The 19022-nt window shown below is 38.4% G+C and overlaps 1 protein-coding gene across 3 annotated transcripts in view; it reads right to left on the reverse strand.

Moving 5' to 3' along the window:
- The window catches only part of LOC126474136 (serine/threonine-protein kinase dyf-5), a 283860-nt gene that overhangs the window by 212896 nt on the left and 51942 nt on the right, over nt 1-19022 (reverse strand). For all 3 annotated transcript variants that reach the window (XM_050101575.1, XM_050101573.1, XM_050101574.1), the window contains 2 exons: nt 8368-8422; nt 3036-3157 (listed from right to left, as the gene is read on the reverse strand). In XM_050101575.1, coding sequence (XP_049957532.1) covers nt 3036-3157; nt 8368-8422 — 177 coding nt within the window. The remainder of the gene's footprint in view (nt 1-3035; nt 3158-8367; nt 8423-19022) is intronic.

The following is a 19022-nucleotide window of genomic DNA, read 5'->3' on the forward strand; positions in this document are numbered from 1 at the left end:
TTATGCATACCTCTGGATTTGAAAATGTATTTCTGCCAAAATATCTAGGGTACTTTAAACTCACCACCAACTATAATTAATGGGAGACATTGAAGCACTTCAGAGGCAGGCTGGTAGATTTCTTACACGTAGGTTCAATCAGCACACACGTATTATGCAGATGCATCATGAACTCAAATGAGGATCCCTGGAGGAAAGTCAGTGCCTGTTTCACCAGGACTATTGCAGAAATTTAGAGGACCGTCATCTGATGCTAACTACAGAACAATTTTACTGCCACAAAGGATAGATGCAGGAAATTAGGGCTCATACAGAGGCTTTTAGACAGTTATTTTTCCCTCAGTCTATTTGCAAGTAGAACTGGAAAGGGAATGACTATTAGTGGTACGTGGTACCCTGTGTCGTGCACTGTAGCTTGTGGAGTATGTGTATGGATATAGATGAGGAAACAAGTAGTCATTGCCACTTGCTGCACAATGCCATTTCATTAAAGACGGAGTAGTGGACAGGAGAGCACTGCATGTGTGCATATGACATAAGCTGGATGTCCACAGGCATGAATTTCCTAGATGTGCATTGCCCCCCACCAGTATTACTGTAAGTCAGTCTTACATGTTGAAACATCCGATTTGCATGTTGTCATGCCAAATTACGTGTAACTTACGAAAGTTGAAAGGTTGAAAGGCATTCTACTTTCTCACATGATGTTGCTTTCTCCACTATTGCCTATGAGCGTCAGCAACTGCCAGGAGGTGGATCATAAACAGCACAATAGGAGTATCATTCTAGCATTCAGCCATGATCACTTACAGAGTAACACATCATTTGAAGTAGAAATGGAAATGCTGTGTGGCTATGGCCTCTTGTCAGGTAGACTGTTCACACGGTGCAAGTCTTATGAGTTGATGCCACTTCGGTGACCTGCATGTCGATGGGGATGAAATGATGATGATAAGGATAACACAACACCCAGCCCGTGAGCGGAGGCAATCTCCGACCCAGACGGGAATCAAACCCGGGCCATTATGTATGACACTCTGTCACGCTGACCACTCAGCTAATAGGGGTGCACATAATTTGAAGTGATGAAATGGATTAAAAAATATCAAAACTAAGAGTGCCAACTTACTCAGGTTCGTGTTACTACAAGTACTGTTACGGTATTTTCATTATTTCAGTACAATGACAGCTTTTTACTTTAGTCGTTGAGTGTGAATGTTATAGGGAAATGGTAATTTATTTGTGGATTTAGAGATTTAAAACTACTCTTGCTTCTCACAAAAATCCAATGCAAATATGACAGTGTTCATACTGGCACTATCACTGAGTGATGACTGTTCTGCACAGTAGTACAATGTAGGGTTACAAAATTAAGTACCATACTAGTAAAACAAACACATATTTACAGCACCTGTGGCCTGTCAGAACCTTGACTAACTCTGAAAATGAAAACAAAGCTGAACCGTTGAGACAAAAACCTTACTTTCCCATGTACCTTCAGTGTATTGTAGATAATATAAAAATTTAGAAATAGTGCTCTTCAGAATACAATATGTATATTGCAATGATTCCTGTAGCCAGATACTTCAATATTGCTTGCAATTTAAAGAAAGCTGGCATGGAATCTCACATACTTGTATTAGACTTTTGTACAGATTTCAAAATTGATTTTACTCATTTAAATGAAATTTCGTCATCGTCAGATAACGCCCTCATGACTGAACTTTATGTTCCCAAACAATTCCTTAAGATACCCACATTCGGGAGGATGACGGTTCAGTCCCGCGTCCAGCCATCCTGATTTAGGTTTCCTGTGATTTCCCTAAATCACTCCAGGCACATGCCAGGATGACTCCTTTTAAAGGACACGGCCGACTTCCTTCCCCATCCTTCCCCAATCTGATGAGACCGATGACCTCGCTGTCTGGTCTCCTCCCCCAAAACAACCCAACCATGCCAGGATGACTCCTTTCAAAGGACACGGCCGACTTCCTTCCCCATCCTTCCCCAATCTGATGAGACCGATGACCTCGCTGTCTGGTCTCCTCCCCCAAAACAACCCAACCAACCTTAAGATGCCAATTTCCATAGCTCTTTGGCTAAAAGTTGTGCAACTCCCGTATGAATAATTTCACTTGTCACCATCTTGAATGTCGCATAAGTAGCATTTCCAGCTCAAGCACGTGGAAACACTAGCGTGCATGTAAGGGCAGTGGTGGGAGGATGCACATGTAAGAAATTCTTGCTGATGGAAACCCAGCTGTATGGTTGTATCAGCTCAGGGGTGTTTTCATGTTCATTCCAATCTTTGGCACTGAGATATGATTCCTAGCTACAGTACAATGCTCAGCTGGGTTCACAGTCTGAGAAGAATGTCACTGAAAAATTAGTGGTATAATAAAATAGTGTAATAGCAAAAGAAATAAACAAACAACGTGTAAAATTACATCCTACAAATCACAACAACGATGTTCAATACAACCAAAAATTTATTTACGAAATGCCCAGTACTGTCAGCACAAAAATGATTACTTGTGAGCAGAGAAACATGCTCATTTTGGCTAATTTGCAGATGACACACTGTCAAGCCATAAAACAGCACAACAGCACGCTAGTGCACAAAAAATCAATGCTTTAAATGATGCACCTTCAGGTAAGTAGTTACAAGAGATTAGATACATACATTGTGGGTTTAGGCATAAAATAGAGGGGTAATCAAATTTTGTATGATATTTTTACACTAACATTAATGAGAGCTGCAGAAACTGACACACAGATAGCAAAAAAGTTGTGGATGACATAAAGAAAACATTATATTCTGTAAAAAAAGATACTAATCATTCACAATAGCAGAACATGTAGAACTTATTACAGTAGATAATAACTTTCAAGTAAGGTGTAACATTATCATAAATGTAATCATCATCAAATATCTCAGAAATTCTTAACATACGGATTTTAAAACTACGATACTGCCAGTGATCAGCAAGGGGTAAATTAACCTCTAAGTTATTATATTGTACACAATTTTTTACCTGTCTTTCATTAGTTGGTATAAGTTTTCTTTCATATATTCAAAAACAAAATATAAAGTATCATTTTCTCTTATAACCTCTTTTAGTTTAACAACATTGGCATGAGAAAGTTTCTTCAGTGACTGAAAAAGAAAAGAACAGATATTTAGCATCCTATAGTTTGATACAATGTGCACAATATCTTGTAAATATGATTTGAGAAAATACAAAAAATATTGTAAATAGGCTTGGTCATAACTTTCTAACAAAATACAAAATTTTTGGTATTACCATTTTTATCACTGCATTCCGTCACAACTATCCTAAGCTTCTTTAATATATATATACATATATTTTGCTCTCATTATTATTATTATTATTATTATTATTATTACTATTATTTATTTATTTATTTAACTGTGGCCTTCTAGGACCATGAAAAGTCTTGTTACTTTTGGCAATAAACTTTGCGTTCTCTGAACCTCAGATTATTATAGTTATTATATTATTATTATTTATTTGTTTCACCCTCTAAGGAGCATGTGGAACCATTAATTAGCACTGGTCTTCTTAGCTTTCTTGTCCTTTTTTTCTTCCCAAAACTTCCTCATCCTTTCACTATGGGTCTGTCTTCTTTCTTGTGTCCATGCGTTTTTCAGTTTCAGATTCTTTTCTGTCAGGTTTTTGGTTGAGAACTTATGAGAGTTGATTTTCTGTCTGTACACAGTCGTGTGGTTTATAGTGGGTCAATACAGAGTTCCGTGAGGTCATTTTGGGTTTCTGTTAGCCAGCATGCCCTTGTTTGATGAGGTCCTTTGATGATAGTGAAGATTTTCTTGGTCATTCTAGAGGCATCCATTCTTGTTAAGTGTCTGTAGAATTTCAATCATCTTTTCCGTGCAACTGACATGAAACATTCTGTCTTTGAGTACAGTTCTTCAGAGCTTTTGCACATCCAGATACCATATGGAATCTTGGGTCCAAGTATTTTCCTGAGTATCTGCCTTTCCATTTTCTCAATGTCCTTGATATTGATGGTTAATGATGATGTTTCAGTTGTTCAGTTACGTACAGCGTTTCTGGAAGAGTATGTATGATAGTGGAGAAGTTTGGCTTAGGTGGATAGCGATTTCTTATTTTATGTGTTCCAGGTCATTGTATAAGCTTTATGTAATTTTTCTGCTCATGTTCTGTGAGCTACTTTTTCATTGCCAGTGTTGCTGATCATTTCACCTAAGTACTTGAAGACCTTAACTTGTTTGATGTCACCATATTTTGTTGCAAGTGGTTTCAGATTTGAACTTTTGGAGTCCTTGAATTGTGTTTTCTCGTAAGAAATTTGGAGTCTGGTTTTGATGGAAACATCATGAAGTTTCTCGATGGCATATTTGGCTTCCTCGGGACTCCACGTAGTTATTGCTAGGTCATCAGCAAAAGCAAGGTATTTTATGTTGATTCGTTTGTCCTTTGTTCCCATATTTATTCCAGGTATTTCTTTCTCCCACGTCTTGATAATCTTGTCCAGTTCCAAGTTAAAGAGGAGTGGGGGCAACCCATCACCCAGTCTCACTCCTGTCCTAATTTGAAAAGGTTCAGAAATTTCATCCATGAATTTTACTTTTGAGGTTGTGTCTGTTAAATTCTGCTCAATTAATGAAGTAGTTTTGTTATCTACACCATATTCACAAAGTGTATTGAACAAACTGGTGCAATGAATCGAGTCGTATGCTTTCTTGAAACCTACGAAGCTGACTGCTGTGCGGTTCGCTGACGGTGTTGCAGTATCATCCTCAGGTTCAAGATCTGTTCTGCGCAGGATCGATGTCGGCCGAAGCCTGCCTGATATTCACTGATCATATGTTCTGTCTGTTGTTCTAATCTGTTGAGAAGAGCATGAGAGCACTTTGTAAGTGGCTGGTAGGAGTGAAATGCCTCGATAGTTGTTGGGATCAGACTTGTTGCCCTTTTTGTGTAGAGGGTGAATCAAAGCATTTTCCAATCTGCTGGTATGAATCCACTTACCCATATATTTTCAATGACAGTTTTTAGTCTGTCAATCAAGAGTTCACCTCCAATCTTGAGCATTTCGGCAAGTACACAATCTTCCCCTGGTGCTTTGTTGTTTTTCAGGTGTAATAGAATGTTTTGAATTTCCTCATGCGTAGGTGGAGTTGAATCCTGGTTTGGGGTCGCAACATGGAAGTCAAGTTTGTCTGCTGGTGGTTCGCAGTTGTGTAGCTTCTCAAAATGTTGTTTCAGGATTTCACAGTTGGCCTTTGTGTTCATCTCAAGTATTCCGTCAGGGTGCCAAAAGCAAAGATTGGGTGGCTTGAAGATGCTAGTTCTTCCCTAAATGTCCTATAAAAGTTTCTCATGTTGTTTCTTTTAAAATCATTATCAATTTCCTCTAATTGTTTGTGATGGTATGTGTGTTTAATTTGTCTGATGGTTTTAGATGTTTTCTTCTGTGTTTCTGAAAAGTTCTGCCAATTCTCCAGTGTTTGATGGCTGTGTAAATCTTCCAGGCTTGAATATGTGATTCAAGTGCTCTGTCACAGTCCATTGTCTACCACCTATTTTTCCTTTTTTCCGTGGTGGTGGACTGAGTTTTCTTGATGACTGCTGGATGGTTCCAAGAAGCTCTTCCCATGTTTCTGTGTCAGTATTTAGGGATTGTGCAAACTCCTCTGCATGTTCTTTTAGGTATTCTGGACCAATGCACAGCAGTTTAGATTTTCAGCACTTCTTTCGATTAGGTATGAAGCGGATTTTGACTTGTGAGAGAGGGTGATCGGACTCCATGAAACCTTTGCGTATCCTCACATTCTTGATTTCTGTATAAAATTTTCTAGTTATTGCTACATGGTCAATTTTATATTCCCCAATGTGGTTGTTCAGAGATTTCCATGTAGTCATTTCCCTTTGTGGTTTCTTAATGTGAGTGGGCATTATTTGGAGGTTGGCTATCCCACATATGTTGATTAAGCAATGTCGATTGGTGTTCGTCGTTTTGTGTACTGAAAAATTCCCAGTTATATGTCTGTGTTCACATTCACTGCCAATTTGCACATTGAAATCTCCCATCAGGACTTTGACATGGTGTTGAGGGATCTCAGTGAGTACACGCTTGAGATATGACCAGAACCTCTCCATTCTGTTTTTGTCAGGATCATTATTGATTAGAGCATGTACATTTACCAGTGTATATGGCTTATTAGCACATTTAAATGTGAGTACAGAGAGGCATTCAGAGGGTGGCAAGAAGTCTGTCACAGTGTTCTGGATACTTTTATGCATGAGGAATGCCGTTCCTAACAAATTTAGTTACTATTTTTCAGTTTGATTGCAGGCTTTCCCTTGTAGACTCGATAGCCACTGGAATAAAAGTGATCATAATCACGAAAACGTGTTTAATCCAAAATCTATCACAAGTATCTGTCAGTACCTTGAGTTTTCCTGTTTTAGTCAGTGTCTGTACATTCAGTGTACCAATGAATTGCTTTCACTTTGGTTTAAGGAGTTTTTGGAAGCTCCAACTCTTTCCTGCATGATGTCCTGGTCCCCCAGAATCCGAATTATTGTTATTGTTGTTATTATTATTATTATTATTATTATTATATATTATATTTATTTGTCTTTTGGCAACTATGTACAAGTATGCCTCTATAATAAATTGTTTTTAAACACACCTTTCCACTCTACAGACATGGCAAGTAACGCAAAAATTTCATTTGTTCTGATTAAGTATCTTTCTTCATCTTCACTGGCTTGACACAGACCTTACCAGTCACAAAAGATAGGATGCTGTTGCCTGTGTGTTTGCCAGTTCTCCTCAATGTTAATATTTAATTCCATGACAAAGTTCTGCACGTCCTCCATGCTGGGATTCATTCCACCCGTTCTTTCTGTGTGTGTGTGTGTGTGTGTGTGTGTGTGTGTGTGTGTGTGTGTGTGTGTGTGTGAAAACAAATAAGACCTTCAGACCAGAGGAAATGAACTGAGACAGATATCACAATGCCTTCAACCATACCATAAAATAATCACCATAAAATAATCACCATAAAAAAATCACCGTAAAATAAAGCTTCTGTTGATTTTTGAAAAAAAAAAAAAAAAAAAAAAAAGTTACATGTCTGGTTACAGATAAAATAGGATATTTAGAAAATGCATCACAGCTTTACAGTTGCCTGAAAAATCTGCAAAAATAAAGGAAGGCAGCTACCTTTATGACTGATCATTAAAGGAAGAAAATCATTTAATTGAAATGTAGAAGATACAGTTGCAAATAATTAGAAACTTGTGAATTAAAGAAAAATCTGTGTCAATTTTAGCAAAGTGAAGGCCCATATTGCTCAATGATGGTGGCATGGAATATGAGGTAATGTACTGTATAATTTCCCACTACTTGTTCCAATTGTTCAATAAATGTGTGAGAAAAGTTGTAATTTTGAGTTCAAACACCACAGAATATGTCGGAAACTCTTAACCGAACAAAAGTTTTGCATTAGGGCATATAGAAAAGGGTGAAAGAAGATAATGAATTATAATTGAAACTGCACATCAAATATACTCTGTATAATAACTACAATGAACAAACAGTCAGCAAATATAAATGTAAAATCACAATCAAACAACAAGTTTGGTATCTTTTCTAATTTGATCCCTGTCATACATGTTGCAGTTCACAGTGATACATTTCACTGAACTCTGACAGTAAGTGCAAATTTAATTAAAAGTGACCAGAAAATCTTGTTTGTGTCCAACTGTTATCACATTTACTCATTACCAAATGTTAGACTGACCAACAGGGCATTATCAGAATAGAATAGTCATTCACCCTGCGATGAAATTACTCTCGTGGATTTTCTTGCAGTGTTACAATCCCTTGTACCACTGAAATATCAGAAAATAAAGTGCCAGATGAAGTCTTAAATCTGAGACACAAATCTGCTGACTTTTCTATAAATAATAGTTACAAATTCGAAGAACAAGCCATTCACAAAAAACAGAAGTCACATTAGTAGATACGGCTGTGGGTTCCAGGTGAAAAATTGTATTTTATTTAAATAATACAAAGGTTACTGAGCATTTTAGTAATGAATTATGAAAAATGATAGCCTGTCTTACACTGCATGAACACTGTATATTGGGAACAACAGATACATCCATGAATGACTAAATTATTATTGAAAAGCAACAGCACTCTAGGGTACTTCAGACTTATTGATCTAGAGTTACAGCAAATAAAAAGTTAGATGCATGGATATGAAGTTCTGTGATTGTTAGTTGATTTGATTAATCATGAATTTATATTGTTTACAAAAAGTCCAAAAACTGAAATTTAGATTACAACCTTAACTTCTCGTAGGTTCATAGCCTCATCCCAGGAATAATATTTCCTCTTCATCCTGAAATAAAATGCAGACTCTGGATAAGAAAATTTACATACAATTTGCAGTAACTTGTAATACAGGAAAAACTAGATACTGAACAGTCAATGAAAAATACTTTAAGGTCATAAAATAAAAGCAGCATTCAAACAGAAATGACTGCATAACCTTGCTGTTCCACTTTTATCCTCCTTAGTAGTCTTCTTCATATCAGTGTTCTTTTACAGAGTGAGAAAGAATTTAAAGTAGTTTTCAAATGAATTTCACACATTTGGGCGCAAAACTGCTATGGTCATTAGCGCCCGACATTGTGGGCTCAGATTTTCACTTTCATATATGTTTATTAACATTCGCATTCATGATAATAGTCAGCTGTTGATTATATAACATACATTTCACTGAACAGATAAGCAAAGTTATATAAATAGGCAACAATACAGAATCACACAGCACAACATAACTTACAAATATGTAGACTGACCAGAATTTTACACACTAAATGGTGGGTGCCGACTGAAATGGTATGTGTATTTTTGAATACTCAACCCCAACTGACTTGATAATCATACTTACTGACAATGAAAATTATGGAGTGTGCATACTCATTGATTGCCAGATATGGACTCCTCTTATAGCTTTGTACATAACACCTACTTAAAGACAGTGTGGGAAAGATGTTACAAAATATTAAAACATAATCTATTACATTTTAGATATCAACAAGAAAGACATAATTAGTGCATAACATAGATTCACATTACACAAAGATGTTGGATGAATGCCCTTTAGGTAAAAATAATGGTTCCATTTTATGAGGCAAAAGGTTGAATGTGCATTGGGATTTAAAAATCCCACCACAAATTTTCAGGAATATCAAATTTTCTAATTGAAATATTTCATAAACAAACTTGTTGTCCCACAAAAACTGCGCATTTAGTGGAAAGTGAAAAAATACACCTGCAATTTTGAAAGAATTACATTTTAAGCCTATGAAGCCAACTCTTCTGAATAAAGATAACTTTTGAAATAATGGAAACTCCAGATTGTAATAGCAACAGTTCCAGGAAAAGGATAGATTATTATTCATCATAAAGATGACCTGTTGGGTTGCAGACATTCACAACGAAAAGACTGTAACACATTATAGCTTTCAGCCAAAGCCTTCTTCAGAAAGAAAACACACATGCACATTCACACAAGCAAGTACACCTCACACACATGAGCACTGCCACTGGCATATCCTACTAGAAAGCAACTGTCACATGAATAGTAGTCTGCAGTGGGCTGGGGAAGGGACAGTGGTAGCACGATATGGATGCAGAGAAAGGACACTTTTTGGTGGGGTGTGCAGGAACTAGAGACTGCCAGGTGCAGCGATGGGAGGAGGGGTTTCAGGAGAAAGGGGAGGGGGAGGGGGAGGTGGCAGCAGATAATGGAAAGGATGAGCAGGTGCTTTGGCAGAGGGCAGTACACAAAGAGGGTGAAGGAATATGAAAAATGAGGAGGTGATAGGACAAGGGGGTGGGAACTGTTGGGTGGAGGCTGTGGAGACAGAAGGTTACCGTAGGTTGAGGCTGGGATAATTTTGGGAGTGGAGAATGTGTTGTAAGAATAACTCCCAGCTGCACAGATCAGAAAAGCTGGTGATGCAGGGGATGATCCAGATAGTTCGGATAGTGACACAGCCATTGAAGTCAAGCATGTTATGTTCAGCTGCATGTGTCATAGTGTGGTCTACTTTGTTCTTGGTCACAGTTTTACAGTGGCCATTCATCCTGGTGGACAGCTGGTTGGTAGTCATATGAATATAAAAAGCTGTGCAATGGTTGCAGCAGAACTGGTATACAACATGGCTTCTTTCACAGGTGAACCTGGCTTTGATGGTGTAAGCCTGTGACAGGACTGGTCTAAGAAATGCTGCTTGGGTAGACTGTGTAGGTCTTGCACCTGGGACTTCCAAGGGATATGATCCCTGTGGCAAGGGGCTGGGATTGGGAGTGGCGTAAGGATGGACAATGATGTTGTGTAGGTTAGAACACCATTTTAGGAGGAGCGGGAAGGATCTTGGGTACATTGTCCATCATTTCAGGGTATGATGATAGATAATCAAAAGATGTGGTTCTGTGGTTCCAGTCCGGGCTGGTGTCGAGTGACAGAGGGGCCACTCATTCACGGCTTGGCAGTTTCATCTCAAATCATATAGGACATTCATGATCAAGAATTTCTCTGGAAAAAATATTTGTTAGGCCACTATATCATATGTGAGGAGCACAGAAGGAGCCTCCAAGTACGCATTTTCACTTGAAGCCACTGTCGTTGTGGTCGTCAGTCCTGAGACTGGTTTGATGCAGCTCTCCATGCTATTCTATCCTGTGCAAGCTGCTTCATCTCCCAGTACGTACTGCAGCCTCCATCCTTCTGAATCTGTTTAGTATATTCATTTCTTGTTCTCCCTCCATGCTGCCCTCCAATACTAAACCGGTGATCCCTTGATGCCTCAGAACGTGTCCTACCAATCGATCCCTTCTTCTAGTCAAGTTGTGCCACAAACTCCTCTTCTCCCCAATTCTATTCAATACCTCCTCATTAGTTATGTGATCTACCCATCTAATCTTCAGCATTCTTTTGTAGCACCAGATTTCGAAAGATTCTATTCTCTTCTTGTCCAAAATATTTATCGTCCATGTTTCACTTTCATACATGGCTACACTCCATACAAATACTTTCAGAAACGACTTCCTGACACTTAAATCTATACTCGATGTTAACAAATTTCTCTTCTTCAGAAATGCTTTCCTTGCCATTGCCAGTCTACATTTTATATCCTCTCTACTTCGACCATCATCAGTTATTTTGCTCCCCAAATAGCAAAACTCCTTTACTACTTTAAGTGTCTCATTTCTTACTCTAATTCCCTCAGCATCACCCGAGTTAACTTGACTACATTCCATTATCCTCATTTTGCTTTTGTTGATGTTCAACTTATATCCTCCTTTCAAGACACTGTCCACTCCATTCAACTGCTCTTCCAAGTCCTTTGCTGTCTCTGACAGAATTACAATGTCATTGGCGAACCTTAAAGTTTTTATTTCTTCTCCATGGGTTTTAATACCTACTCCGAATTTTTCTTTTGTTTCCTTTACTGTTTGGTCAATATACAGATTGAATAACATTGGGGAGAGGCTACAACCCTGTCTCACTCCATTCCCAACCACTGCTTCCCTTTCATGTCCCTCGACTCTTGTAACTGCCATCTGGTTTCTGTACAAATTGTAAATAGCCTTTCGCTCCCTGTATTTTGCCCCTACCACCGTCAGAATTTGAAAGAGAGTATTCCAGTCAACATTGTCAAAAGCTTTCCCTAAGTCTACAAATACAAGAAATGCAGGTTTGCCTTTTCTTAATCTAGCTTCTAAGATAAGCCGTAGGGTCAGTATTGCCTCACATGTTCCAACATTGCTACGGAATCCAAACTGATCTTCCCCAAGGTTGGCTTCTACCAGTTTTTCCATTCATCTGTAAAGAATTCGCGTTAGTATTTTGCAGCAGTGACTTATTAAACTGATAGCTCGGTAATTTTCACATCTGTCAACACCTGCTTTCTTTGGGATTGGAATCATTATATTCTTCTTGAAGTCTGAGGGTATTTCGCCTGTCTCATACAGCTTGCTCACAAAATGGTAGAGTTTTGTTAGGCCTGGTTCTCCCAAGGGTGTCATTAGTTCTAATGGGATGTTGTCTATTCCCGGGGCCTTGTTTTGACTTAGGTCTTTGAGTGCTCTGTCAAACTCTTCACGCAGTACCATATCTCCCATTTCATCTTCATCTACATACTCTTCCATTTCCATAATATTGCCCTCAAGTACATCGCCCTTGTATAGACCCTCTATATACTTCTTCCACCTTTCTGCTTTCCCTTCTTTGCTTAGAACTGGGTTTCGGTTCTCTTTTCACCAAAGGTCTCTTTAATTGTCCTGTAGACAGTATCTATCTTACCCCTAGTGAGATAAGCCTCTACATCCTTACATTTGTCCTATAGCCATCCCTGCTTAGCCATTTTGAACTTCCTTTCGATATCATTTTTGAGACGTTTGTATTCCTTTTTGCCTGCTTCATTTACTGCATTTTTATATTTTCTCCTTTCATCAATTAAATTCAATATTTCTTCTGTTACCCAAGGATTTCTACTAACCCTCGTCTTTTTACCTATTTGATCCTCTGCTGCCTTCACTATTTCATCCCACAAAGCTATCCATTCTTCTTCTACTGTATTTCTTTCGCCCGTTCTTGTCAATTGCTCCCTTATGCTCTCCCTGAAACTCTGTACAACCTCTGGTTTAGTCAGTTTATCCAGGTCCCATCTCCTTAAATTGCCACCTTTTTGCAGTTTCTTCAGTTTTAATCTACAGTACATAACCAATAGATTGTGGTCAGAGTCCACATCTGCTCCTGGAAATGTCTTACAATTTAAAACCTGGTTCCTAAATCTCTGTCTAACCATTATATAATCTATCTGAATCCTGTCAGTATCTCCAGGCTTCTTCTATGTATACAACCTTCTTTTATGATTCTTGATCCAAGTGTTAGCTATGATTAAGTTATGCTCTGTGCAAAATTCTACCAGATGGCTTCATCTTTCATTTCTTCCCCCCAATCCATATTCACCTACTATGTTTCCTTCTCTTCCTTTTCCTACTATCATATTCCATGACTATTAAATTTTCGTCTCCCTTCACTATCTGAATAATTTCTTTTATCTCATCATACATTTCTTCAATTTCTTCATCATCTGCATAGCTCACTGGCATATAAACTTGTACTACTGTAGTAGACATGGGCTTCGTGTCTATCTTGGCCACAATAATGCGTTTACTATACTGTTTGTAGTAGCTTACCCACACTCCCATTTTTTTATTCATTATTAAACATACTCCTGCATTACCCCTATTTGATTTTGTATTTATAACCCTGTATTCACCTGACCAGAAGTCTTATTCCTCCTGCCACCGAACTTCACTAATTCCCATTATATCTAACTTTAACCTATCCATTTCCCTTTTTAAATTTTCTAACCTACCTGCCCGATTAAGGGATCTGACGTTCCACACTCCGACCCGTAGACCGCCAGTTTTCTTTCTCCTGATAACGTCGTCTTCCTGAGTAGTCCCCGCCCGGAGATCCGAATGGGGGACTGTTTTACCTCCGGAATATTTTACCCAAGAGGACGCCATCATCATTTAACGATACAGTAAAGCTGCATGCCACTATAAGACTAGAAAATGCTGATGCTCCGTGGAAATGACATCTGTGAGGGCATCTGCCAATCCTTCCATCACCAGAGAAAATCAAATAACAGGCACTTCTTAGAGCCATCTCTGACTATTGCTAGCCTGAATGTCAAGGGAATAACAAAGAACAAACAAAACATAATTTTGCAGCTATTTCAAATGCATAAATGGGATGTACTGTGTATAAAGGAAATCCACAGAGATGAAGCAGCACACAGGCCCCGAATTAATGTAATGCATTTAGCCAGAGGTACCACACAATAATGGTAGTGCAATTTTCATTAGACCTGACCTGGCCTTAACTTCCACAGGGAAAACAGCAGTAAATGGAAACTGAGATCTTAACTATTGAGTGAACACCTTCACAGTAACATCAGTATATAAGCCACCAGATGAAAACCTTAAGCTTATCATGCCAGATGACTTCAAAAGCCAAAAGAAACAGTTTATCGAAGATGACTTCAACTTTCAACTGCCATAGGAGAAACTGGGGATACAACAAAACTGATGGCAATGGCCAGTTGCTAGAAGAATGAATGGAAGTGAATAACTTCTTTCTCCTACATGACTCAAAGCTGCCCTACTCCTTCATGAACAAAATTTGGAAATGAGGCTTCAAACCCTGACAACTGCTTTGTTAGCAGTAATATCCAAAACTAATTTGCTAAAAATGTATATGAAGCCCTTCCAAGAACTCAACATAGTCCCACTGCAATTCAGGTCTTCTCGGCAGACAAGTCTGCTAACACATCCTTTCAAAGAGGGTTCAGTTTCACAAAAGCCATATGGATGGATTTCTTCAGGGAATTAGACAAAGAAATTAACAAGACAAATCCATTCCTGAAAACTACATTTTTTTTTTTTTTTTTTTTTTACAAATTCTCCATAAAGTGTCAAAAAAGCAGATTCCAAAAGATTGGAGACACAACTTCATACCAGGACTCTCTGAAGGTAACAAAAACATATTAGTGAAATTTGAAGAGTTGTACTCAAATGATCTTTTCAGTGATGAGACAATAGCTTGTGCACAATTCTCACAACAGCACTAAGTGAAATAAGATGAAAGAAATGGGTCGAAATGTTGGAGAAAATGGACATGTTGCATAGCAGCAAAACTGCATCGAGTCTCATCAGAAAGCTCAATGGGGACCCAAAAGAAATGGCTAGAGTAACACCCAATGAAATTGCACACCAACTACTACCGAATGGCAAGCCCAACAAAAAATATGAGTAAAGCAAGTTAAATGTGATATCCACACAGAAATCCACAACTTCTTCTCTCCTTTCACAAAGAGCAAACTCAATGAGAGTATAAAACACAAAGGCGGCTGGTGTTGATGATTTGTGTGTGTGTGTGTGTGTGTGTGTGTGTGTGTGTGTGTGTGTGTGTGTGGGAGGGTGGGTGGGTGGGTGGGTGTGGAACAGGTAAAGTATCTCAGACCGAATCGAATGCCAAAAATTGGGTGTTAAGCCTATTTAACCACTGCACAAAACCTTTAAAATTCCTAAACTGTGGAGGAAGTCCACAGTAATAACACTCATGAAACCAGGAAAAAAAGCCTGTCTCACGTAGCAACTGTCAGCCCATATCCTTCCTGTGCCACCTCTTCAGACTGTATGAAAGGGTGATCCTTAATTGAATCAATAACATAATTGATTCAAAGTTAACCTTGCAGCAAGTTGGCTTCAGGCCATGTAAATATTGTACTGGCCAGATTCTGGCACTCACAGAGCATATTGAGGATTATGAAAATAAATTAATAATGGGCTGGACTCTGGTTGATCTAAGTGCCTGCCACCTGTGATACAATAAACCACCGAAAACTATTACTCAAAATCTATCATAGTACCAGGGACCATCAACTAGTAAAAATCATAGAATCCTTGCTGAAAAACTGACAATTCTACATCACCCTAAAAGGGATAAAAAGGCACTGGAGGAATCAGAAAAATGGCCTTGCTTATGGAAGTGTTCTAGCTCCCATCCTGTTCAATATACATACGAACAATCAGCCAGTACCCAAAAATACCAAAAATACAAGACATTTTCTCTATGCTGATGATTTGGGTAGAAGAAGAACGTTTGTTGAAGTAGAGGTCATGTTGAAGAATACCCTAGAAGCTATGTTAAAATAGTGCCATGACAACTCTCTCAAACCACATCCCATGAAAATGAAAGTTTGCACTTTTCACCTGTACACACACCTATCAAATATAAAGCTGCACATTAACTGGAATGAATCTATCCTTGAGTGCACAGATCAGTTCATACATAGCACAGACTGTGCTTAGAACCACTGCTTTAGTACTTTGCTTTTCTGCAGCTGAGTACACGTGTCCTATATGGTCTATATTGGCACATGCAAAGAAGATCAATATAAATTAAAAAGACTAAAATCAAGAATTCTGTTCCTCAATTACATCTTGGATGATACCCCAGTCAGATACCCTATTTTAGAACATCTACAAAGTGGTGTTGAATTAAACTGCAAATTACAAAAAATGCTAAACTGTATCAGAATTGGTGTAGCCCATATAAAAATCAATTTGATAAAATGGAGCCTATTAGAACCTGATGATAATAAATACAACTGTGGAGAAATAAAAAACATGCAACATCTTCTAATATGCCAAAATTGTACTGAAGCTTTCGACTTAGCCCAGTATTGGGCCAAAAAATTCACAGATCCTGACGCAAAAAAGTAAAGTAAGGAAGTACATCATATGTGTTAAGAAATAAAATATTTTCATTTCATCTCGGTTTTTGTAAATGGTGCAATCCTTGGGAAAATGTGTATTTTGTAAATAACTCTTAAAACAATAGAGAACTAAAAAAACATAATAATAACCCAAAAGTACTGGAGACCTGGCTGATGTTTTGCTTTAAATGTCTCTCTCTATATGTTCAAATTTGGTTGACACACACACACATACTCTTGGGCTTTCTTTTAAGCAAATTTAAGAAGAAGATATATAAAAAAAATATTCTAATTTGGAAAGTCACAGAATGCTAACTTCCTTGCTTTAAACCAAGTGAGGTCAAGCTGGGTGTATGGAATTCCTGAAAGATGACCAGAGGGTAGTTAGGTGGGAGGGGGGGAGTTGGGCTGCACAGTGGTATGAACTGGGAGAGGCAGGGTTCAATGTTAGAATTATGTTGGCTTTGTTGGAGGGTTTGGTGCCAAAGAAGTGTTTCCATTGCATGGATCAGGAGAAGAAAAGTAGGTCTTTGATAAGTCCAACATGGTTAAACTAGGGTGTAGGGCTAATGATGAGGTCTTTGAATAGGGCTGAAACTTCTGGAGGGCTGAAGATTTTGGTGGGAAGTTTAACAACAGCTCTGCTGCAACCATTGCACAGTCTTTTACATTGGTATGACTACCAACCAGCTGTCCACCAGGATGAACGGCCACTGCCAAACTGTGGCCGACAGCAGAGTAGACCGTCCTGTGACACAGCATGCATCTGAACATAACAGGCTTGATTTCAATCCCTGCTTCACAACACGGACCATCTGGATCCTCCCCTCTACCACCAGCTTTTCTGAACTGTGCAGGTGGGAGTTATCCTTACAACACATTCTCTGCTTCCAAAATTTTTCCAGGCTCAACCTACGGTAACTCCCACACCCTCCACCCAGTAGTTTCTGTACCTTCATCCTATCACAACCTCCCTTTTCACATTCCTTCACCCTCTTTGTTTGCTGCCCATCCATACCCTGCTATCACTCCCCCTTCCCTGACCCACTCCAGATTGTTATTCACATGACAGTCACATTCTGCTTGGAGTTGCTGATGGGAGCGGTCATGTGTGCATGATCTGTGCTTGCTTGTGTGAATGTGTGTGTGTTTTCTTTGAAGGCTTTGACTGAAAGCTATAATTTTCAGTGTGCCTGTCAGCAACTCAACAGGTCACTTTTATGATGAGTAGCAATATATCATTTTCCTAGTATTGTTAACTTTTCCTTGTGTGTGTGTGTGTGTGTGTGTGTGTGTGTGTGTGTGTGTGTGTTCGTGTTCGTGTTCTCTGCTTATGAAGAAGGACTTTTGGCCTAAAACCTAAAAGTTTAGCAGCCTGTTCATTGTGTCTGCAACTCAATGCCTCCTCTATGTGGTGCATAGCAACCTATCCATTCCAGTTGTTGTTATTCCATCTTGGACTTTCCATTATTTAAGGGTGTTTTTTTGAGTTAGGGCTTTCTAATAAGATATGCCAATCCTAAAACAAACTATTAGAATGGGTTTGAATTTTGGCATCTGGTTTTCATGAAATTTAAGTTTTAAATATCTTTATAAGCAAATACAATATATGGTGAACACTTCAGCTTTGAAAAACACAGCAGGGATAAAAGTTTTGAGGTTTCGTACATTCACATGAGAGAGAGAGAGAGAGAGAGAGAGAGAGAGAGAGAGAGAGAGAGAGAGAGTGAGAGGGGGGGGGGGGGGCAGAAAAAGATATATATTTAATAAGTGCGGCTATAGCAAGTGAAGCTATTCTACCTTGCTACATCTGAAATGTAAATAGTAAAAGCATATACAGGGTCAAGGTTAAAGCAACGTTGTCAGTACCAAAGTTTCCATGGGTATGTTGGCTTTCTTGACAAATTATTGATGAAATCTTCTAGGATTATCAGCCAAGTGACAAGGCACACCACAAATTGGTTGACAACAGGAAGCCATGACTCAGCTGATAACTTGAAAAGATTTCATCGAGCAACAACATGACATCATGACTCAGCTGATGACCCAAAAAGATTTCACTAACAGAGTTATTCTATCCAGCAGAAAGAAGCAAATGTATATCTATAAAGAAATGAAAAGGTACCAAACGGAAAGAGATGTCATTCAAGCTCCCAGTAATGGGTATATGGGCAAACTGATTGAAATGCTCAACAATTTGCAAACATGACATGTGCAAAAGGTCAACAATAATTGTAAGAGGAGCTAAAATAAGGCTAAAAAAAGGCTCATGAAGAGAAAAGAAGTGCAAATTAAAAAAGACAGAATACGAAAAGATTTTACAAAATGAAGAAAAATTTAAGAAAGAGGAAAAATTATAGTAGTTTTAAGATAATGTTCGGATACATTACCCCATCAGCATATCTGAATAACATAAACTAGAGACGAAAAGTACTTGCACGAAAGCTGCTGGGATCAAACAGCAAAGATCTATGACTTTACAGCATTATGCAGTTATAATCAAGATACAAATGTCAACAACAGTACAAGAAGAAGGAGAAATCAATATGATATATGGTGAATTAGCAGACTAAGGGAGATGAAAGCTTTATCTTGCCGAGTGATATGAATACTGTAGATAGAAATGGAGAG

The sequence above is a fragment of the Schistocerca serialis genome, chromosome 4, assembly GCF_023864345.2.
Source record: "Schistocerca serialis cubense isolate TAMUIC-IGC-003099 chromosome 4, iqSchSeri2.2, whole genome shotgun sequence".
Lineage (NCBI taxonomy): Eukaryota > Metazoa > Arthropoda > Insecta > Orthoptera > Acrididae > Schistocerca > Schistocerca serialis.